The sequence below is a fragment of the Mustelus asterias genome, chromosome 12 (genome assembly GCF_964213995.1).
Source record: "Mustelus asterias chromosome 12, sMusAst1.hap1.1, whole genome shotgun sequence".
Lineage (NCBI taxonomy): Eukaryota > Metazoa > Chordata > Chondrichthyes > Carcharhiniformes > Triakidae > Mustelus > Mustelus asterias.
In genome coordinates, this window is record NC_135812.1 from 8,769,434 (window position 1) to 8,792,512 (window position 23,079).

Genomic DNA, 23,079 nt, shown 5'->3' on the forward strand with positions numbered 1-23,079 from the left:
TAGAGCTTGCAGAAGCTATATTCTGTTCCCTATCTAGCCCTCCCCATAGCCCACTAACAAAGCCTTGCTATGTCCATAATGGGAGTGTATGGGCAGGGGTGGCACCGTGGTTAGTGCTGCTGCCTCACAGCGTCAGGGACCCAGGTTCGATTCCTGGTTGGGTCGCTGTCTGTGCAAAGTCTGCACGTTCTCCCCGTGTCTTCGTGGGTTTCCTCTGGGTGCTCCGGTTTCCTCCCATAGTCTGAAAGACGTGCTGGTTAGGTGGATTGGGCCGTGCTAAATTCCCCCTCGGTGTACCCGAACAGGCGCCGGAATGTGGCGGCTTGGGGATTTTCACAGTAACTTCATTGCAGTGTTAATGTAAGCCGACTTGTGACAATGATAAATATGAGGCACAAAGAGGTGAATAAAATTCTTGAATGCTGTAAACGTTCTGCAGTTATAGACTCAGGGTTGAACAGCACAGAGAGAGGTCCTTCGGCCCACTGTGTCCGTGCTGGCCATCAAGTATCTATCTATCCTCATCCCATTTTCCAGCACTTAGTCCATAGTCTGGTCTGCTGCGGCATTTCATGGTGTTTTTCAGGTTCTAAGAGCATAATTTGAATTATAAAAATGTTACGCTTGGATAAGATCACTTTGTGAATAACTTGTTTATTCTTTGTAGACGTATCGCGTGGGGACGGTTCACGAACTGTGGACAGACCTGCATCGCTCCAGATTACATCCTGTGTGATAAAAGTATCCAAGATGCAGTGGTGAAGAAGATCAGCACATATCTCTTTGTGAGTTACGAAGAGGGTTCGTGCCACTGGGCAGTGGGGGCTGGGTCAGTTACACAGATACCTGACTGACCAGGGAGACGGGGGATATGGAGGAAAGGCAGGAAAATGGTGTTGAGGCCACAGTCGAATCATTGAATCCTACAGTGAACAAGGAGGCCATTCGGCCCATCGAGTCTCCACTGACAACAATCCTAGCTAGTCCCCCTGACACTAGGGGGCAATTTACCATGGCCAATGCATCTACCAGCACATCTTTGGACTGTGGGAGAAAACCGGAGCACCCGGAGGAAACCCACACAGACACGGGGAGAACGTGCAAACTCCACACAGACAGTAACACAAGCCAGGAATCGAACCCGGGTCCCTGGCGCTGTGCGGCAGCAGCGCTAACCACTATGCCGCCATGATCTTGTGGAATGTGGAGCAGGCTCGATGGGCTGAATGGCCTATTCCGGCTCTTCTGTCTTGTGGCAGGGTCAACAGGTCAATTGGGACCTGAAAGAAGAAAATGCGGGTTTGGGTGGGAGTCGTCCTCGGAAGTGAGTTGTCCTCACACTCACTCACTCGGGTCTCCTCGCACTCACTCACTCGGGTCTCCTCACACTCACTCGCTCGGGTCTCCTCACACTCACTCGCTCGGGTCTCCTCACACTCGCTCGGGTCTCCTCACACTCACTCGCTCGGGTCTCCTCACACTCACTCGCTCGGGTCTCCTCACACTCACTCACTCGGGTCTCCTCACACTCACTCACTCACTCGGGCCTCCTCACACTCACTCACTCACTCGGGTCTCCTCACACTCGCTCGGGTCTCCTCACACTCACTCACTCGGGTCTCCTCACACTCACTCACTCGGGTCTCCTCACACTCACTCACTCGAGTCTCCTCACACTCACTCGCTCGGGTCTCCTCACACTCACTCACTCGGGTCTCCTCACACTCACTCACTCGGGTCTCCTCACACTCACTCACTCGGGTCTCCTTACACTCACTCGCTCGGGTCTCCTCACACTCACTCACTCGAGTCTCCTCACACTCACTCACTCGGGCCTCCTCACACTCACTCACTTGAGTCTCCTCACACTCACTCACTCGGGTCTCCTCGCACTCACTCGGGTCTCCTCACACTCACTCACTCGAGTCTCCTCACACTCACTCACTCGAGTCTCCTCACACTCACTCACTCGGGCCTCCTCACACTCACTCGCTCCAGTCTCTGTGTTGAGGAGGGTGTGATAACTCTGCAGTCGGGGTTTAAATCTCAGCGTTGACATGATGCTGTAATAATTATGGTGTTCTGTCGGTTCCTGAGGATATATCGGAGAATGACAACACAAATAGGCCCAGCCAGTCTGTGTTAAGTGTTTATCCTTCACACACATCCTTATCCCATGTGCCTGACCTTTTATCCCTCCTTTTCCCTTAAACCACTTTTCAAACCTCTTCCTAAACATTGATGTGGCTCCTGATCCCATCACTAACTCCACTGGAGTGACCCCAAAACCATCACCCGTGTCAAACAAACAGCTCTCCCCCTCTCTGCCCCGACTCATTCGGTTTAACTTGATTCTAATGTTCCTCATGATCCTCTTTCACCCACGGGAATTTGCCAGTTTCCAACAAATTCCATCGCTTCATAATTTTAAACCAATCTCCTCCGTAATGTGTGTCGGATTGAACAGGGTCCCAGTGTCTGAAGTATCTGTGGACTGTCTGCTGTTGCAGTCTTGGACTGCAGGGGTTCAAGAAGGCTGCTCACTCCCACCTTCTCGAGGGCAATTAGGAATGGGGATGGGTAATGAATGTTGGCCGCGCCAACGACGCCCACATCCCGGGAATGAATAAAAAGAATGGCCACCAATTACTCACCCTCAAGGAATCGAATTGGGAATGAGATTCTTTGAATGGGAAAGGATGGTCGATGCCCTGTGTTGTTTAACCCGGTCCCAGGCTGTGGGCATTGCTGTAAGACTGGCATTTATTAACCACCCAGAGATGCTTTTGAGAAGATGATGGGCTTCCTTCCTGAGCCTTCGGTAATAATTTGCTCGCAGCTGATTGGTTCACTCGACCATCTCAAAGGGCAGTTAAAGGTCAAGCGTGTTGGTGCGTGTCTGGAATCATGTAGAGTCCCAGACTGGGTAAGGATGGCACCTTTCCCTCCGGGAAGCACATTGGTGAACCAGTCGGAGTTTTCCAGCAATCCAACAGCTTCATCCTCACTTTTCCCGATTTGTTAAATCTAATTCCCAGAATTTTAATGTGGAATTCAAATTCTCCCAATGCTAAGGGGAATGGAAGAACTTTATACAAAACTCGAATGTGTGTGGGGTCACCATTGATTTCACTTTGATAAGGGATTAATTTTGGCAAAAGGCTGTTTGTCTGCCCAGACTTGCTGCCGTCTTGGGTCTAATTCCTTATTATTGATCCACTCGATTAGACGTTGCCCCCTCACGTTGCAGCATCAAGATGGCCATTGGGGTGTTTCCCTGTCTGACCATTCCTTACTCGGTCTGTTCCAGGAATTCTACGGAGCTGATCCCCAGAAATCCCCGGATTATGGGCGTATTGTCAACCAGCGACATTTTAAGAGGCTGATGTCTTTGCTGGAGGGAGCGAGCGTTGTGTACGGTGGTCAAAGTGATGAAGAGAATCTTTACATAGGTATTGTATAGGCTGTGGGAGGTGAAGTGTGACCATTAACCCAGCTGCTCTGGATGATGCAGTCTGGGTGAATATTATCTCATGGAACTGAGTTGACCTCTGTCACACTCTTCATAACTCTCTCCTTTTCTTTTAAAATGCGTTACAGCCAATAAATTCATAGACGTTTACTGCACAGAAGGAGGCCATAAAGCCCATCTAGTCTCGGCTAGCTCTCCATGGATAAGTCATAGAATCCCTACGGTGCAGAAGGAGACCATTCGGCCCATCAAGTCTGCGCCGACCACAATCCCACCTAGGCCCTCTCGGCCCACATATTTACCCTACTAAACCCCCTGATACTAGGGTCAATTTAGCATGTCCAATCAACATAACAGGCACATCTTTGGAGTGTGGGAGGAAACCGGAGCACGCGGAGGAAACCCACGCAGACACGGGGAGAATGTGCAGACTCCACACAGATAGTGACCCGAGACCGGGAATTGAACCCAGGTCCCAGGCGCTGTGAGGCAGCAGTGCTAACCACTGTGCCACTGTGCCGCTCAGTCCAGTCAGTCCCATCTGCCTCCACTCTTATCCCTGTGGCCCTGCAAGTCTATTTCCTTCAGGTGCCCGTCGATTGAAATGAGTTGATTGCCCACGAGGGTGACAGAGACAGCGAGTTCCAGATCCTTACCACTTTATAAACAAACAATTCTTCCTCAAATTCTTCCTGCACCCCTTTCCCAAAACCTTGAATCTGTATTTGTTATTCCTTATATCGACAGCTCATGGGTGTCTTGGGAAGGGCTGGGAGTGGGGGCGGGGGCAGGTGTCCAGGTTGGAGCACAGGCTGAGGGTGCGCTAAGCTGTGGATCGGGGATGGGCTGGGAGGAAGAGTAGATGTTGTACACCGACAGCTGAACTTTAACATCCTCTCACCCCCATGATCTATTCCCCATCCTTATATTGGTGACTTCTCCCTGGATATGGTGCCAAAGAAGCAGGGACTGGATTTTCCACATCCCATTCTGCTAATGTCCCAGTGCTGAGCATTCTGATACGGAGAGGCAGATGGACATAGGAACAGGGAGCATGAGGATGCCATTCAGCCCCTCGAACCTGCCATTTAATAAGATCGCGGTTAATCTGACGGTAATCTCAAATCTGCATCCCCCCCGCCCCCGATATCCTACTGTCCACTCACTGAACTTATTTATATCTTTCTGTAGCCTCCTTATGTCTACTTCACAACTTACTTTCCATCTCTCTCTGTGTCATCAGCAAATTCCGCAACCATCCCTTCATGCAAGTTATTTCTATAAATTGTAAACAATTGAGGTCCCAGCACTGATCCCTGTGGCACATCACTTATTACATCTTAGCGACCTGAAAATGACCCACTTGTGCCTACTCTCTGCTTCCTGTTCACCAGCCAATCTTCTATCCATGCCAATATGTTGCCCCCTATACCAGGAGCTTTTATTTCACACAATAACCTTTGATGTGGCACTTTATCAAATGCCCTCTGGAAATCTAAGTACAGTACATCCACTGGTTCCCCTTTATCCACAGCAGATGTTACTTCCTCAAAAAACTCCCATAAATTGGTTAAACATGATTTGCCTGTCACAAAACCATGTTGACTCTGCCTGAATAAGCTCAAAGTAATCAAGTGCCCTGTTGTAACCCCTTTAATAATGGATTCTACCATTTTCCCTGTGGCTGATGTTAAGCTAACTGCCCTGTAGTTTCTGGCTTTCTGTCTCTCTCCTTCAATGAATAATGGAGTTACATTTGCTATCTTCCAATCTAATGGGACCTCCCTGAATCTAGGGAGCTTTGGGAAATTGAAATCAATGCATTAACTATCTCACCAGATGCTCATTTGGTCACTGATTGGAGAGAACTTCTTAAATTACTGAACAGAGCCTCTTGTTAATATTTGCTCAGCTCCCACAATCGTGACGGACGTGGATCCCGGCTCCAAGATCATGCAGGAGGAGATCTTTGGCCCCCTGCTGCCGATAGTCACGGTCGGTAGTGCCGACGAAGCCATTAGCTTCATCAACAAGAGGGACAAGCCTCTGGCTCTCTACGTCTTCTCTCACGACAATAAGGTGAGGATTGCAGCCTCTGGAGCTGCTTTGTGTTTGGTGCGTTGGTCTCCGAGACTGGAACCTTCTGGCTGCTCCCTTCCCTTTAGCAGTTTGACGTGTATCGCTCTCCGCGTTTTCTTTGAACTAACTGCTGTCACGGTGCGCGCAGAGCCGGGGAGACAGGGAGTCGGTTCATCCAGTGTGTGGCCAACACAGTCACACCAGGAACAGGCCCCACTTTTAACCCTGGGTCTGTGACCAGTTTCCTGATCTGGGTCTGGCCCCGTGCCTCAGCGGCCCTGGGTTAGAAAGGGACAAATTAACCAGGGTCCCTCCCCCCACACGGTCCCTGCTGAGTGAGCTCGATTATCCTGTCCGATTCCGAATGGAGAACCAATGGGGGTCTGAAACCCAGGGAACTATAATCGCAGCAAGGACGGAATTCCTTCAGGAAAGGCGGGAAGTGGGAAATTGAGCTTTTAGAAGTCGTGTTTGAACCTTCCAAACCCTTCAACCGAGAGGACAGGCCACCAACACCTCCCAGGTCTCCCCGGAAGGCCAAATCGTGGTCTAGTGGCCATCCTCAGCACCTCCCATTGAGAGAGAACTTTACCTCCAACTTCCAGCCTCGCTGCAGCAGCCCGGCTGAGATCAGGAACTGACTGTGAAGGAACTGTTCCTGCGAACTCCAACACGTGACGCTGCCGCGCAGCCTTCATTTAATCCGGTTTCTTCTTCTGGCGCTCCCACTCATCCTGGACACGCTGTGAAATGAACCAAGCCCTGGATGAAAATCCTGGGAGACGGGATCGCAGTGGCTCTGACACGGCTGCTGTGAGATGGACCGTGGTGAAGGTGTGAGATACCAGACCTGGTCACATTTAGGAACTCTGCCTTCAGCCATATCCATCCTGAGCTCAGGAATTCCGAACCCCTTCCCCCTCCTACCCCCAGCCCAAATTACTGCCTCCCCTCCCTCTCCCCCATCCCCCAGGCCAAACCACTGCCCCCCCCCCCCCCCGCCCCGCCCCCGCACCCCCTCTCTCACTCTTGTAACGCTGTTTAAAGCTTATGTCCGTGACTTATATTTTGGTCACTTGTTGTGTGGCTCGGTCTGTTCCTGTGTCGCGATTGTTTGGGGATGATTTATGATAAAGTTGTGATTATAACTGCGCGTGGTTTTATTAATCCACGTTTTTACAGCAGCGTCATTTAACATCGAGGAAACAGGTGTAACTTTTTGTATTCATTGACCCGATGTCAGCATCACTGGCCACTCCAGCTTTAACGCCCTTGAGAATGTGCTGGTGAATCTTGTTGAAACACTGCAGTCTGTGTGGTGTAGGTACGTGATGTGGAGATGCCGGCGTTGGACTGGGGTGAACACAGTAAGAGTTTTAACAACACCAGGTTAAAGTCCAACAGGTTTATTTGGTAGCAAATACCATTTGGAGCGCTGCTCCTTCGTCAGATGGAGTGGAAATGTCCTCTCAAATAGTGCACCCTCCACCCGCATTGTCTGTATCTTTAAGACCTGGCTGGTTGTAGGGATTCGCATTCTAATCAGTATTCTGTAACTTGATTTGTGGCTCTGCATTGTTTGAGAGCACATTTCCACTCCATCTGACGAAGGAGCAGCGCTCCGAAAGCTTATGGTGTTTGCTACCAAATAAACCTGTTGGATTTTAACCTGGTGTTGTGAGACTTCTTATTGGTGTAGGTACACCCACAGTGCTGTTAGGAAGGAAGCTCCAGGATTTTGACCTAGCGACAGTGAAGCAATGGCGATATCGTTCCAAGTCAGGGTGTTGTGCGTCTTGGGTGCTGGTGTCCCCTTCTATCTTTCCAGGTAATTGAGGTCCAGGGTTTAGAAGGTGCGGTGAGTGGGGCCTTGGTGAGTGGCTGCACCTTGTAGATTGTACACACTGCTGCCACTGTGTGGTGGTGGTGGAAGGAATTCCAATAAACCAAGGCTGTTTTGTCTTGGATGGCATTAAGCATCTTGGGTGTTGTTGGAGCTGCACTCATGCAGGCAAGTGGAGAGTATTCCACCAGACCTCTGACTTGTGCCTTTGTAGATGGTGGACAGGCTTTGGAGAGTCAGGAGGTGAGTTACTCGCCAATCCATGGTTGATTGGCCATGCTAAATTGACCCTAGTGTCAGGGAGATTAGCAGGGTAAATATGTGGGGTTACGGGGATAGGGCCTGGGCGGGATTGTGGTCGGTGCAGGCTCGATGGGCTGAATGGCCTCCTCCTGCACTGTAGGGATTCTATGATTCAACTCCGGAATCTGGAACCAACTGGATTGTTCAATGTTATAAACTGATGATTATTTCTGCCTCTCTCTCTGCAGCTAATCAAGAGAATGATCGCACAGACTTCCAGTGGTGGTGTAACTGTAAATGACTGCATGATCCATTACACCGTCGACACGTTGCCGTTTGGGGGTGTTGGTGAGTTCAGAACGTTTGTTTACATTTCTGTCTGTCCTGCAGGGAGGGTCGGACTGAATGAGCCACATCGGAAAGAGGAGAACAAGATGCTTTGATGAAAGGCATCCTTGGTTATTGTTGCAGGACTGGTTCCCCATGTTAGTACCTATATGGACAGTGAGTAGTCTCTCAACACCAGGTTAAAGTCCAACGGGTTTATTTGGTAGCACGAGCTTTCAGAGCAGGTGATGAAGGAGCGACACTCCGAAAGCTCGTGCTACCAAATAAACCTGTTGGACTTTAACCTGGTGTTGTGAGACTACTTACTGTGCGCCCCCCCCAGTCCAATGCCGGCAACTCCACATCATGGCTATCTACATGGAAGCCATCCTTGTGTACAGGGGGTAGGAGAACATTCTTACTCTTTCAATTATTGGGCGAACACTATTTTGAGGGAGAGCAGGAAGTGTCCAAGTCGGTATTTCCCCCTCGATCCATATCACAAAGATAATGCAAATGTGATGCAGTGGTATTGTCACTGGACTCGTAATCCATCGACTCAGAGTAAAGTTCTAGGGACCCGGGTTCGAATCCCTCCACAGCAGATGGTGAAATCTGAATTAGAATTTGGGATTAAAACAGATGCCGCTGTGTTAAATATAGTTTGTATCATCATAACATCAATCCCTTTGTGGACAGCACGGTGGCACAGCGGTTAGCACTGCTGCCTCACAGCGCCAGGGACCTGGGTTCGATTCCCGGCTTGGGTCACTGTCTGTGTGAAGTCTGCACGTTCTCCCCGTGTCTGCGTGGGTTTCCTCCAGTTTCCTCCCACAGTCCGAAAGATGTGGTGGTCAGGTGGATTGGCCGTGGTAAATTGCCCATTTAGTGTCTCAAGATGTGTAGGTTCGGGGGATTGGCCATGGTAAATGTGTGGGATTACGGGGATAGGATGGAGGAATGGACTTGGGTCAGATACTCGGTTGGAGAGTCGGTGCAGACTCAATGGGTCGAATGGCCTCCTTCTGCACTGTAGGGATATTACGACTCTATGAAAGAGATTATCTGGTAACTAGCTAGGGGGATTAGCGAGGCTAAATACATGAGGTTACGGGGATAGGGCCTGGGTGGGATTGTGGTCGGTGCAGACTCGATGGGCCGAATGTTATCCTCCTGCACTGTAGGGGTTCTATGATTCTATGGTGATTGGCCCCTGCATTTCCTGTGTTACCACAGTCGCTTTCCTTTCCCCCGTGTCTCCGTTTCACTTCCCGTTTGAGTGGGATTGCAGGGTGTGACACCGGAGTCAAGGAGAGAGCACTGAAAGCTGCACCGTTTTTACATGAGAGAGTCTGGTTCCTACAATTTATTCCTGATTTACTGGGCATAAACATTGCTCTGGTAATCCAGACACCTTCAGCTGTTGACCCATCCCACTCTGGAGTTGGGAATCTGATGGGAGTGAATGTGGTTGCTCCAGGAACGCTGTTAATCCAGTTGTTGGCGTTCGCCCCAGCTGTGGGATGCCTGGTTGCAGAAGGCATTTTCTAAATGGGAGCTCAGAACTGTGGATAGAGTCGCTCACAAAATAAATGCAGGGGAGGAAGGCCATTCCGCCCATTCTAGCCCATCCAACTTTGGGAGGGAGGGGTGTGGGGGGGGCCTGTAGAGCTGGCATCACCTGATACGGCCAAGTGCTTCCTGGAATTCCCCAGGGTTAGAAAACGTCTTCCAATCCCAATCCCACTTTATCCTCGTCCGAAAAAGCCACCCTGAAACTCTAATTGACCTGAGCCTGCATTGACGTAACAATGAAACTTTGTGGTCTTAAAGGGACTGAGCTCCATCTTCGCAACATGAGGCCTTTCTGATGATGGGTCACCACAGAAGCTGTGCTGGTGTTTTATACCATGTTCACGTTCAGGGTGGCACGGTGGCACAGTGGTTAGCACTGCTGCCTCACAGCGCCAGGGACTCGGGTTTGATTCCCGGCTTGGGTCACTGTCTGTGTGAAGTTTGCACGTTCTCCCCGTGTCTGCGTGGGTTTCCTCCGGGTGCTCCAGTCTCCTCCCACAGTCCAAAGATGTGCGGGTTAGGTGGATTGGCCATGCTAAATTGTCCCTCAGTGTTAGAAGATGAGCAGTGTAAATATGTGGGGTTACGGGGATAGGGCCTGGGTGGGATTGTGGTCGGTACAGACTCGATGGGCCAAATGGCCTCCTGCATTGTAGGAATTCTGATTCCTCTGGTCTTTACCCCCAGGTAAAAGTGGCACGGGGGCGTACCACGGCAAATTCACCTTTGACACATTCAGCCATCGCCGTGCTTGCGTGATGAGGTCGCTGGGTTTCGAGAAGATGAACAATGTCCGCTACGCGCCAGCCACTGACTCGAAGCAAAAGATGACTCTGTGGGTGATGACTAAACGTAGAAGATGCACAGTAATGTGACTCGTTGGCGACTGTCGTACTGGGAACACTAGGTGTCAATGCCAGGTCGGTCTTTTTCATTCAATCTCTGGGTGTGAGCAAGAGCAGCATTGATTAACCATCCCTAGTTCCCTCTTGAGAAGCTGGTGGTGATCGGCTGCCTTGAACTGCCGCAGTTTCAGCTGTGGAAATTATTCCCACAGTGCTGTTCAGCAGAGAGTTCCAGGATTTTGACCCAGTGACAGCCACGGAACAATGACTGTATTCCCAGGTCAGGAAGACCAATGCAATATTAGCATTCATGTCGAGAGGGCTGGAATACAAGAGCAGGGATGTACTTCTGAGGCTTTATAAGGCTCTGATCAGACCCCATTTGTAGTATTGTGAGCAATTTTGGGCCCTGTATCTAAGGAAGGATGTGCTGGCCTTGGAAAGGGTCCAGAGGAGGTTCACAAGAATGATCTCTGGAATGAAGAGCTTGTCGTATGAGGAACGGTTGAGGACTCTGGGTCTATACTCGTTGGAGTTTAGAAGAATGGGGGGGGGATCTTATTGAAACTTACAGGATACTGCGAGGCCTGGATAGAGTGGATGTGAAGAGGATGTTTCCATTAGTAGGAAAAACTAGAACCAGAGGGCACAACCTCAGGCTAAAGGGATGATCCTTTAGAATAGAGATGAGGAGGAATTTCTTAAGCCAGAGAGTGGTGAATCTGTGGAACTCTTTGCCGCAGAAGGCTGTGGAGGCCAGGTCATTGAGTGTCTTTAAGACAGAGATAGATAGGTTCTTAATTAATAAGGGGATCAGGGGTTATGGGGAAGAGAAAAATATCAGCCATGATTGAATGGCGGAGAAGACTCGATGGGCCGAGTGGCCTAATTCTGCTCCTATGTCTTATGCCTTTGAGGTTAGTGTTCAGCCTCCTGCCCTTGTCCTTCAAGGAGGTCGAGGTTGCCGGTGTGGATTATGTTTGAGGTCTGATATCGAGGCTAATAAAAGGCCACAAGGTAAACGGAAGTAAACTAACTGGAACTGTTTATTGACATGTCTATTCTCTCACACTGTCTGCATCAGGCTGGCAAGGCAAGCTTCAGCAGGGTAGAGCTTGAGTCCTGGGTCACCTGACCCATTTCTCTTAATGGGGCAATCCCCCTACATCCATAATAGTTATATTAAAAGAATCCTGGGCAGTTTGCTACACTGCATTCTGCAGCTTGTATGCGCTGCAGACAGCAAACCCTGGAGAGAGAGAGAGAGAGTGTCAATCAAATGGATCTCCTTATGGACTAAATATTCCAAGATTTATTGATGTTCCTGTGTGGCCATCACCATCTTGAACTCCAGGCTGAAGGAGTGACTGCTTGGACAAAGTACCCCTCACGAGAAGCCGACACATCTGGGGTGGAGGTGAGTCGCCGCTTCCAATTGCAAGAGTTTGGTTAAAGAAAATTCATTTGAATTCTGTTTCTCTTCCAGGTTTGCTGCTTAAAGACCCACGGGAGAGAGACAAGGTGACGATGCTACAATGACCTCCTGGTGAACCTACGAGGCTATGATGTGAACTGAGCCTCAGAATCTGGGAGTGGGGGGGAGCGAGTGGGAGTTGATTGAAACCTGGGAAAAGCTGTGACCCACAGTGGGTGTGTCTCCAGCGCCCGCTACCTCGTCTATTTCAAACACCCCCAACTCACCACTACAACCTCCCAATCACAGTGTGATAATCCTCCTGGGAGAGCTAGCACTGGCACAGCCAAGATGGGCTGAATGGCCTCCTATCCTGTTAGTTTCTCTGACATTCTTTATCTGATGTTTATCGGGTTTTAACTAATTAACAATGGCATTTATTTTTGAACCTTGGTTTTTATTTTTACTGGGGTTAAATCACTAATCCACTTGCAATAAATGATACTTCCTGTCCTGTCACTCCCTCTATCGAGGATAGCTGCTCCTAACTAGGTTAATAGCCTACACTTGCTCTACCCTCTGGCCATTAGCTAGAACTGTTTTGTATGTACGGGGCAAACTGAACCACATTCAGAATCGTGTTCGGCCCTCCACCCCCCCCCCCCTCTCAAACGAAACCTGTGTGCCTCGCCCAGGAAGTAAGGACTGGAGGAGGAGCTCAGCAGAGTATCGCTGTGGGGTGTAATGTTCCCCATGAGGGAAGGTCACTGTTTCTATTCCAGCTCTCCTGCCTCAACATCTCACCTCTTCAGAAGTGTTGGGTAGAATATCAGAAACTTTGGCTTGCGTCTCTGCTCAGGAGTGGCGGAATATTGCTGGAAGGATTGTGTCCAAATTTTTTTTTTTTTTTGTTTTCTTTTTTTCTTGCTGGTAATGGCTTCAGGGATGGCAGTTCAGGCAGTATGCTGCATCTCCTGTGGGATGTATGTGGTGAGGAAATCCAGTAGTGTTTCAGGAGATTTTAGTTGTAAGAAGTGCATTAGATTGCAGCTTCTGGAGGAGCGTGTAAAGGAGCTGGAGGGGGAGGTAGAGGAACTCCGCATAATTCGGGAGGCGGAGGTGGAAGTTGATAGGAGTTATAGAGAAATAGTAACTCCTAGAAATGAGGCTTGGGTCAATGCCAGGAGGAGGGGTAAGAAGCAATCGGGAAGACAATCCCCTGGGGCGGTTCCCCTCCATAATAGGTTTTCGGTGCTGGAGGCTACAGTTGAGGAGGAATCAACTGAGCATAGAGAGCAGATCTCTGGGGGTGAGCCGAGTGAGAAAGCTCAGGTGGTTAGGGGCTGTAAAAGACTGGGCCTTGTGATTGGGGACTCCACAATTAAGGGGACAGATAGGAGGGTCGGAACTAAAGGTAGGGACTCAGGGTTGGTGTGTTGCCTACCAGGGGCTGGGGTCCGGGATGTGTCTGACAGGGTATTCAGGATTCTTAGGGGGGAGGGAGATAAACCACAAGTTATTGTACATGTGGGGACACACGACATAGGGAGGATAGGGGAAGGGGATATTAGGCAGGGATTTATGGAGTTGGGGTGGAAACTAAAGGCCAAGACTGACAGAGTGGTTATCTCTGGACTCTTGCCTGTACCACGGGATAGTTTAGAGAGGAATAGGGAGAGGGAAGGTTTGAATTCATGGCTGAGGGGATGGTGCAGGAGGGAGGGGTTCAGGTACTTAAGCAATTGGGGCTCGTACTGGGGAAGGTGTGACCTCTATGAGAAGGATGGTCTACACCTTAATCAGAAGGGGACCAATATCCTGGGGGGTAAATTTGCTAAGGCCATGCAAGGAGGTTTAAACTGATTCGGGGGGGGGGAGGGATCCTGAGTAGTGGGGCTGAAAGTGAGGGATGCATGGATGGGGACTGCAATGCACGGCATTGCAGAGGTGGGGTGGAGCAGGGTTTGAAATGTGTATACTTCAATGCCAGGAGTATTCGCAATAAAGTGGGTGAACTTGCAGCGTGGATCAGTACCTGGGACTTCGATGTTGTGGCTATTTCAGAGACATGGATAGAGCAGGGGCAGGAATGGATGCTGCAGGTCCCGGGGTTCAAATGTTTTAGTCGAAGTAGGGAAGGAGGTAGAAGAGGGGGAGGGGTAGCATTATTGGTCAGAGATTGTATCACAGTGTCAGAGAGGAGGTTTGATGAGGACTTATCTGTTGAGGTAGTATGGGCGGAGATTAGAAATAGGAGAGGAGAGGTCACCCTGTTGGGAGTCTTTTATAGACCTCCTAAAAGTTCTAGAGAGGTTGAGGAAAGGATTGCGGAGTCAATCCTGCTTAGGAGTGAAAGTAATAGGGCAATTGTTATGGGGGATTTTAACTTGACTAATATTGACTGGAATTGTTATAGCTCTAGCTCGTTAGAGGGGTCAGTTTTTGTTCAAAGCGTGCAGGAAGGTTTTTTGACTCAGTATGTAGACAGGCCAACTAGAGGTGAGGCTATATTGGATCTGGTGCTGGGAAATGAGCCAGACCAGGTGCTAGACTTGGAAGTTGGTGTGCATTTTGGTGATAGTGACCACAATTCGGTTACGTTCACCTTAGTGATGGAAAGGGATAGGCATGAACCTCGGGCCAGTGGTTTTAGCTGGGGAAGGGTAATTATGAGGCTATTAGGAGAGAATTAGGAAACATAGGTTGGACTAGGAGATTACAGGGACTGGGAACGTCCGACATGTGGAGTTTTTTCAAGGAGCAGCTACTGCGAGTCTGTGATAGGTATGTCCCTGTCAGGCAAGGAGGAATTGGTAGGGCTAGGGAACCATGGTGCACCAAAAAAGTTTCTTTGTTGGTTAAAAAGAAAAAGGAGGCTTATGTTCGGATGAGACGTGAGCACTCGGGTAGTGCACTAGAAAGCTTTAGATTGGCTAAGAGGGAGTTGAAGAGCGAGCTTAGAAGGGCTAAAAGGGGACATGAGAAGACTTTGGCGGATAGGGTTAAAGAGAATCCTAAGGCGTTCTATAGGTATGTCAAGAACAGAAGGTTGGTTAGGGCAAGTTTAGGGCCAGTTATAGATGGCAGAGGGAAGTTATGTGTGGAACCGGAGGAGATTGGTGAAGCATTGAACCAATATTTCTCTTGGGTGTTCACGCAAGGGGACATGAATATAGCTGAGGAGGACACTGGGTTGCAAGGGAGTAGAATAGACAGTATTACAGTTGATAAGGAGGATGTGCAGGATATTCTGGAGGGTCTGAAAATAGATAAATCCCCTGGTCCGGATGGGATTTATCCAAGGATTCTCTGGGAGGCAAGAGAAGTGATTGCAGAGCCTCTGGCTCTGATCTTCAGGTCGTCGTTGGCCTCTGGTATAGTACCAGAAGATTGGAGGTTAGCGAATGTTGTCCCATTGTTTAAGAAGGGGAACAGAGACTTCCCCGGGAATTATAGACCGGTGAGTCTCACTTCTGTTGTCGGCAAGATGTTGGAAAAAATTATAAGGGATAGGATTTATAGTTATTTGGAGAGTAATGAATTGATAGGTGATAGTCAGCATGGTTTTGTGGCAGGTAGGTCGTGCCTTACTAACCTTATTGAGTTTTTTGAGAAAGTGACCAAGGAGGTGGATGGGGGCAAGGCAGTGGACGTGGTATATATGGATTTTAGTAAGGCGTTTGATAAGGTTCACCATGGTAGGCTTCTGCAGAAAATGCAGATGTATGGGATTGGGGGTGATCTAGGAAATTGGATCAGGAATTGGATAGCGGATAGGAAACAGAGGGTGGTGGTTGATAGTAAATATTCATCATGGAGTGCGGTTACAAGTGGTGTACCTCAGGGATCTGTTTTGGGGCCACTGCTGTTTGTAATATTTATTAATGATCTGGATGAGGGTATAGTTGGGTGGATTAGCAAATTTGCTGATGACACCAAAGTCGGTGGTGTGGTAGACAGTGAGGAAGGGTGTCGTAGTTTGCAGGAAGACTTAGACAGGTTGCAAAGTTGGGCCGAGAGGTGGCGGATGGAGTTTAATGCGGAGAAGTGTGAGGTAATTCACTTTGGTAGGAATAACAGATGTGTTGAGTATAGGGCTAACGGGAGGACTTTGAATAGTGTGGAGGAGCAGAGGGATCTAGGTGTATGTGTGCATAGATCCCTGAAAGTTGGGAATCAAGTAGATAAGGTTGTTAAGAAGGCATATGGTGTCTTGGCGTTTATTGGTAAGGGGATTGAATTTAGGAGTCGTAGCGTTATGTTGCAACTGTACACAACTCTGGTGCGGCCGCACTTGGAGTACTGTGTGCAGTTCTGGTCCCCACATTACAGGAAGGATGTGGAGGCTTTGGAGAGGGTGCAGAGGAGGTTTACCAGGATGTTGCCTGGTATGGAGGGGAGATCCTATGAGGAGAGGCTGAGGGATTTGGGATTGTTTTCGCTGGAAAGGCGGCGGCTAAGAGGGGATCTTATTGAAACATATAAGATGATTAGAGGTTTAGATAGGGTGGATAGTGATAGCCTTTTTCCTCTGATGGAGAAATCCAGCACGAGGGGGCATGGCTTTAAATTGAGGGGGGGTAGTTATAGAACCGATGTCAGGGGTAGGTTCTTTACCCAGAGGGTGGTGAGGGATTGGAATGCCCTGCCAGCATCAGTAGTAAATGCGCCTAGTTTGGGGGCGTTTAAGAGATCCGTAGATAGGTTCATGGACGAAAAGAAATTGGTTTAGGTTGGAGGGTCACAGTTTTTTTTTTAACTGGTCGGTGCAACATCGTGGGCCGAAGGGCCTGTTCTGCGCTGTAATGTTCTATGTTCTATGTTCTATGTTCTAAATCTTCATCTCAATTCATTGAACTGCTCAATATTTCTCCCCCTGATCTATCTACTTCTGGAGAGAGAAAGGGAGTTAATGTTCCGAGTCTAATCAACTCTCCTGCTTCACAGAGTCCTATTGGACACAGAACCTTTCTCTCTCTCCGCACTGTTTCCCAGCACTCTCTCTTTTCATTTCCGATTTCCAGCATAGAATCATAGAATCCCTACAGTGCAGGAGGAGGCCATTCGGCCCATTGATTCTGCACCAACCACAATCCCACCCAGGTCGTATCGTCACAATCCCACATATTTACCCCATTAATCCCTCTAACCTTTGCATCCCGGGACACTTAAGGAGCAATTTAGCACGGCCAATCCACCTAACCAGCACATCTTTGGGCTGTGGGAGGAAACCGGAGCACCCGGGGGGAAACCCATGCAGACACGGGGAGAACGTGCAGACTCCACACAGACAGTGACCCAAGCCAGGAATTGAACCCAGGTCCCTGGCGCTGTGAGGCAGCAGTGCTAACCACTGTGTCGCCGCTGCAATATTTTGCTTTTATGTATACTAATTTCCTCGATCTTGGTATCCTGCAGTATTCATAGGGATGTATCTTGTCTGTTAATTTCCCTTACATCCAACAAAGACCAACTGTTGAAGATGTATTTGACTCCAAACACCAACAGTTGCCGAGGGTAACGCTGAAGCAGCAGATAGGGCAACACCGGCTATTGAGATCTTCAATTGGCTGCCAGAAGCTGCTGTTTAAACTCCCCTCCTGCTAACTCCTGCCTTTAGTGGAGCTTCTATCCGTCACTGAGCTTCACTCCAAATCAAACAGACATGTTTGGCAAAAGAAAATAATTGTTGACTGCAGTTGTTTCTCCTCCAGGCTGACGGCTCCCTCAGCTGACTGTGACGCGTTCAGCATTTCTGGATTGTTGTTTTTTATCCCCTGCTGTAATCCGGAAACTCATTACTGAGAACACGCCTCGTGCTTTGTCGCGAGACGTCTCACTCGTATCAGACAATTCAAGCTGGGCTCCAGAGACCTGAGCACAAGATGAAGGCGGACACCTCCTCCGGTGCTGTGCTGAGGGAGTGCTGCACTCTTGGCAATGCTGCCTTTCGCATGAGTCGCTGAACCAGAGTTACGAGGGCCCCCGCCGCAAGATCCCGTGCTGCTGTTCGGAAGGAGAGCAGGGGATTAGCCCTGGTGTCCAGGCCGAGATTTATCCCTCAATCAACATCACAGAAACACACTGTTGTCAGCAAGCTCTCCCGAGCAGCAGTTTAGTTGCTGTGTTGTCCTGGATTACAGCAGTGACTGCACTGCAGATACTTCATTGTCTGCAAAGTACATTGGGAAGTCCTAAAGTGTTTGTTCTGAAGTAGCCTGGCTCCAATGGGAACAGCCTGCACCCTGGGTCTGTGGATTCTGCCCCCAACACCTCGTGCGCCACAGAAGGAGGCCGTTCGACCCATCAAGTCTGCACCACCTACAATCCCACCCAGGACCTATCCCTGTCACCCCACACATTTACCCTGTTAAATTGCCCCTTAGTGTCAGGGAGATTATTATGGCCAATCCCCCCAACCCGCACATCTTTGGACTGTGGCAGGAAACCAGAACACCCGGAGGAAACCCACACAGACACTGGGAGACTGTGCAGGCTTCACTCAGACAGTGACTGAAGGCTAGAATTGAACCTGGGCCCCTGGCGCTGTGAGGCAGCAGTGCTACCCACGTGCCACTGTACCGCTCCTTTAATTCCATGTAATGTAGCAAAAGTTGCAAGTATCTTTTCCGTATTAATAAAAAAAGATGCAATTAAAACACACGGTTTTTTTTTAGTGACTGTGAAATGTGGAGGGGCAGAATGGCCCAAATGTGGAGGGGCAGAATGGCCTGTCCCATCCTATGGACATGTGGGAAGAGGACGTTCTGTTAATGTTGACTCAGTTCAGTCACGGTGTTCAACGGACAGGCTACAGAGCGATTCCTGCTACACTAGGCTTGGGAATGAGTGACATGGCAGGAAAATGTTCTGAGGAGCTCCCTGCCTACCTTCCTCCCACCCCCCCCCCACACCCGCCCCCCTCCCCGCACCAGCTTTCATCTTAAAGTTATAAATAGCGTATTGTACAAAGAGCTGCGAGTTTCTAAAGCAGTGTTCCAGACACTTGCCACATGTGGCGAATCAGTCAGACACGCTCCGAATTCAGGCCCTTCATCAGGGGAGAGGTTTTAATGATAGGAAATGGCGGGGTGTGGGTGGGGTGTGGGTGGGGGTGGGGTGGGTGTGGGGCAGTGATAACATCACTGGATTAGTCAGCACACAGCCCAGGCCAGCGCCCCGGGACATGGGTTCAAATCCTTTTTGATTTGATTTATTATTGTCACATGTATTAACATACAGTGAAAAGTATTGTTTCTTGCACGCTATACAGACAAAGCATACCGTTCATAGAGAAGGAAAGGAGAGAGTGCAGAATGTAGTGTTACAGTCATAGCTAGGGTGTAGAGAAAGATCAACTTAATGCAAGGTAGGTCCATTCAAAAGTCTGACAGCAGCAGGGAAGAAGCTGTTTTTGAGTCGGTTGGTGCATGACCTCAGACTTTTGTATCTTTTTCCCGATGGAAGAAGGTGGAAGAGAGAATGTCCGGGATGCTTGGGGTTCTTAATTATGCTGCTGCTTTGCCGAGGCAGCGGGAAGTGTAGACAGAGTTAATGGATGGGAGGCTGGTTTGCGTGATAGACTGGACAACAGTCATGACCTTTTGTAGTTTCTTGCGGTCTTGGTCCTATCCTTAAATTCAATGAATATATCTGGAATCTGCAGCAATTCTCAGTAATGGTGGATTCCCAAGGGAGTGTCTTCATTTCTAATCATTGTGACCAAAGGCACTGGGATGCTGCGGGAGGTGTGGGTGTGTTTGAGAGGATGGAAACCAACTTTGCAGCAACTGTAAATGTGGCTTCTCCTGAGGTCAACGAAAGGAATCCTTCACCTTGACTCCGTTTGCTTCCAACAAGTTATTCCACTGAAAGCCAGTCTTATTGATAATTGAAGTCGCAATTGCTACAACAGCGCACAACATGGAGGTCACTGTTGAGGTCAGATTGCCAGTGGACTCTCCTCTGTGGCGCAGTGGTTAGCACAGCTGCCTCACAGGTGCAGGGATCCAGGTTCAAATCCGGCCTCAGGTCACTGCCTGCGCGTGCGTGGCACATTCTCCCCGTGTCTGCATGGGTTTCCTCCGGGTGCTCCCGTTTCCTCCCACACTCCAAAGGTGTGCAGGCTGGGTGGATTGGCCATGCTAAATTGCCCCTTAGTTTCCAAAAAATGTGTAAGTTTGCGGGATTAGTGGGGTAAATGCGTGGGGTTACGGGGATAGGGTGGGGGTGGGACGGGGATAGGGTGGGGGTGGGACGGGGGTGGGCCTGGGTAAGATACTCTGTCAGAAAGTTAATGCATACATGATGGGCCAATTGGCGGCCTCCTCCATTGTTGGGATTCTATGATTATTCATTCCGAGAAGCTGCTTAACATTACACACACACGCTGTTAGAATGTTTGCGTGCTGATTGTATTTTTAAAAAATTTATTCCTTTTTTAAAATGATAAAGCCAATGCGCTGATTGGGCGGCACAGTGGTTAGCACTGCTGCCTCACAGTGTCAGGGACCCAGGTTCAATTCCCAGCTTGGGTCACTGTCGGTGCAGAGTGTACACATTCCCCCCGTGTCTGCGTGGGTTTCCTCCGAGTGCTCCGCTTTCCTCCCACACTCCAAAGATGTGTGGAATGAGCTGCCGGATAAAGTGGTAAATGCGGGGTCACTTTTAACATTTAAGGAAAACTTGGACGGGTTCATGGATGAGAGGGGTGTGGAGGGATATGGTCCAAGTGCAGGTCAGTGGGACTAGGCAAAAAATGGTTCGGCACAGACAAGAAGGGCCAAGAGGCCTGTTTCTGAGCTGTAATTTTCTATGGTTCTATGTGTGGGTTAGGTTGATTGGCCGTGCTACATTGCCCTTCGTGTCAGGGCAATTAATGGATAGATAGAAGTGCAGAAGGAGGCCATTCAGCCCATCGTGTCTACACCAACCGCAATCCCACCCTGGCCCTATCCCCATGTATTTACCTGAGCTAGACTCCCTGATACTAAGGAGGCAATTTAGCATGGCCAATCCACCTAACCTGCACATCTTTGGACTGTGGGAGGAAACCGGAGCACCCGGAGGAAACCCACGCAGACACAGGGAGAACATGAACACTCCACAGTGGTGACCCAAGCCGGGAATTGAACCTGGGTCCCTGGCTCCATGAGGCAGCAGTGCTAACCATTGCGCCGCCCATTAGTAGGCTAAATACGCGGGGTTACAGCAATAGGGCCTGGATGGGATTGTTGTCAGTCCAGGCTCGATGGGCCGAATGGCCTCCTTCTGCACTGTAGGGATTCTATGACTCCCATCAATTTACCTTTTGCTTTTGGTTAAAAACATGCACTTCTTCTTCTTCTCCAGTAGGTGACAGTGTTCACTAGATATTCTGCTGGATTCCTCAGCCGCCCTGTTGGAGTGTTTAACTTCAGCGAGGGACATCCTCCTGGTCAAACAAGTCCTCATCTTCCGTGTGAGGTGCGAGATGGGGACTGAACAAGTAATGTGCTCTGAAAGTAGATTGAATGTCCTGGGGGAGAGCTCTGTGTACATGTTGAGAGTTTCTGTGTAATATAAATCTGTCCCTATTACATGCCTTTGTTATTTACGAATCAGTTTTGAATGGTTTAACCTTCGTTAAAGCTACACAGATTTTCCAATTAAAAGAAAACTTCAAAAGTTACAGACTTCCCCATTGATAAAAAAAATACCCTGAATTATATATACCCCTCTCACATCCTCAGGATGTCCTAACTCTCTTTACTGCTAATAAAGTATTTTTCAAAGTGTGGCCATTATTGTAATGTTGTAAACAGAGCAGCTAATTTGAGTGTAACAAACTCCCATAACTAGCAGTTTTTTAAAAAAGTTTATTTATTAGTGTCACAAGTAGGCTTAGATTAACACTGCAATGAAGTTACTGTGAAAATCCCCCTAGCTGCCACACTCCGGCACCTGTTCGGGTACACTGAGGGAGAATTTAGCTTGGCCAATGCACCTAACCTAGTCTTTCGGACTGTGGGAGGAAGCCAGGGCACCCGGAGGAAACCCATGCAGACACGGGGAGAACGTGCAGACTCCGCGCAGACAGTGACCCGAGCTGGGAATCGAACCCAGGTCCCTGGCACTGTGAGGCACCAGTGCTAACCCACTGTGCCACCGTGCCGCCCAAATTGCCCCTTACTGTCCCAAAATGTGTAGATTAAATGGGTTAGTCGTGCTAAGTGTGTGTGGTTACATCAATAAGGCGGGGGGAGAGGGCATACGTATGATGCACTGTCATAGAGTCAGTGCAGACTTGACGGGCTGAATGGCCTCTTCTACCAATGATCTATCAATGTTTGGCACGGAACCACATAAGATTAGGACAGATGACCAAAGTGGAGCGTCTTAATAGGAGAGAATTCCAGAGCTTGGGATCCAGGCAGCTGAAAGTACACTGCTGGTGTGGACTCCACTCAGACAGTGACCCAAGCCGGGAATCGAACCCAGGTCCCTGGCGCTGTGAGGCAGCAGTGCTAAACATTGTGCCATCCTAGCAATGGGACGAATGACCAGATAAGCTGTTTCTTTAGTGAGAATGGTTGTGGTGGGTTGGGGGAGCGAATAAATATTTGCCAATACATTCAACCCCTGAACAAGATTCAAGCTGGACATTTAATGTGGGAACATAGATTTGGTTATGGACTGAGACTTTCTTGCTGTTTAATGATACTGAATGTGGGAAAAATCTAGTCCCTTCATGTCCTGATTAAGAATTGCAATTGAATACAATAAGACATTCCACCAAACAATTCCCCATTCCAACAGCCTCTCCTTCCCTTCTCCCCTACCTACTCTATGAACGGTATGCTTTGTCTGTATAGCGCGCAAGAAACAATACTTTTCACTGTATCCCAATACATGTGACAATAATAAATCAAATGATGATTAAGGAACTGAAAATGAATCTTGGTCCCTGGGTCAACTCTGCTATATTTGAGCGTTATTGTGTGGTGCATGGTCCCTTTAAGGACTTGGTCACATGGTCAGTCCGTGACATCATTGGCTACTTCACGGGCTTTATTCATCTGGATCCAGCCACTGTGGAGTAAACAGCTTCCTCATAAACCTGTTCTGTTGTTACACTCAAAACCCACACGCTCTCACTTTCTATTCTTTCATCCGGCAACCACAACTACCATAAGACTTAGAATGAGGCCACTCGGCCCATCGAGTCTGCTCCGACATTCAATCATGGCTGATATTTTTCTCATCCCCATTCTCCTGCCTTTTCCCCATAACCCCTGATCCC

At 49.0% G+C, this 23,079-nt stretch overlaps 1 protein-coding gene across 1 annotated transcript in view; it reads left to right on the top strand.

The window, feature by feature from the left end:
- The window catches only part of LOC144501220 (aldehyde dehydrogenase, dimeric NADP-preferring-like), a 32,632-nt gene extending 19,816 nt beyond the window's left edge, over positions 1 to 12,816 (top strand). The window contains exons 7-12 of the mRNA XM_078224669.1: positions 668 to 785; positions 3,311 to 3,452; positions 5,385 to 5,551; positions 7,886 to 7,985; positions 10,227 to 10,459; positions 11,871 to 12,816. Coding sequence (XP_078080795.1) covers positions 668 to 785; positions 3,311 to 3,452; positions 5,385 to 5,551; positions 7,886 to 7,985; positions 10,227 to 10,414 — 715 coding nt within the window. The 3' untranslated portion in view covers positions 10,415 to 10,459; positions 11,871 to 12,816. The remainder of the gene's footprint in view (positions 1 to 667; positions 786 to 3,310; positions 3,453 to 5,384; positions 5,552 to 7,885; positions 7,986 to 10,226; positions 10,460 to 11,870) is intronic.
- Positions 12,817 to 23,079: the final 10,263 nt, after the last annotated feature.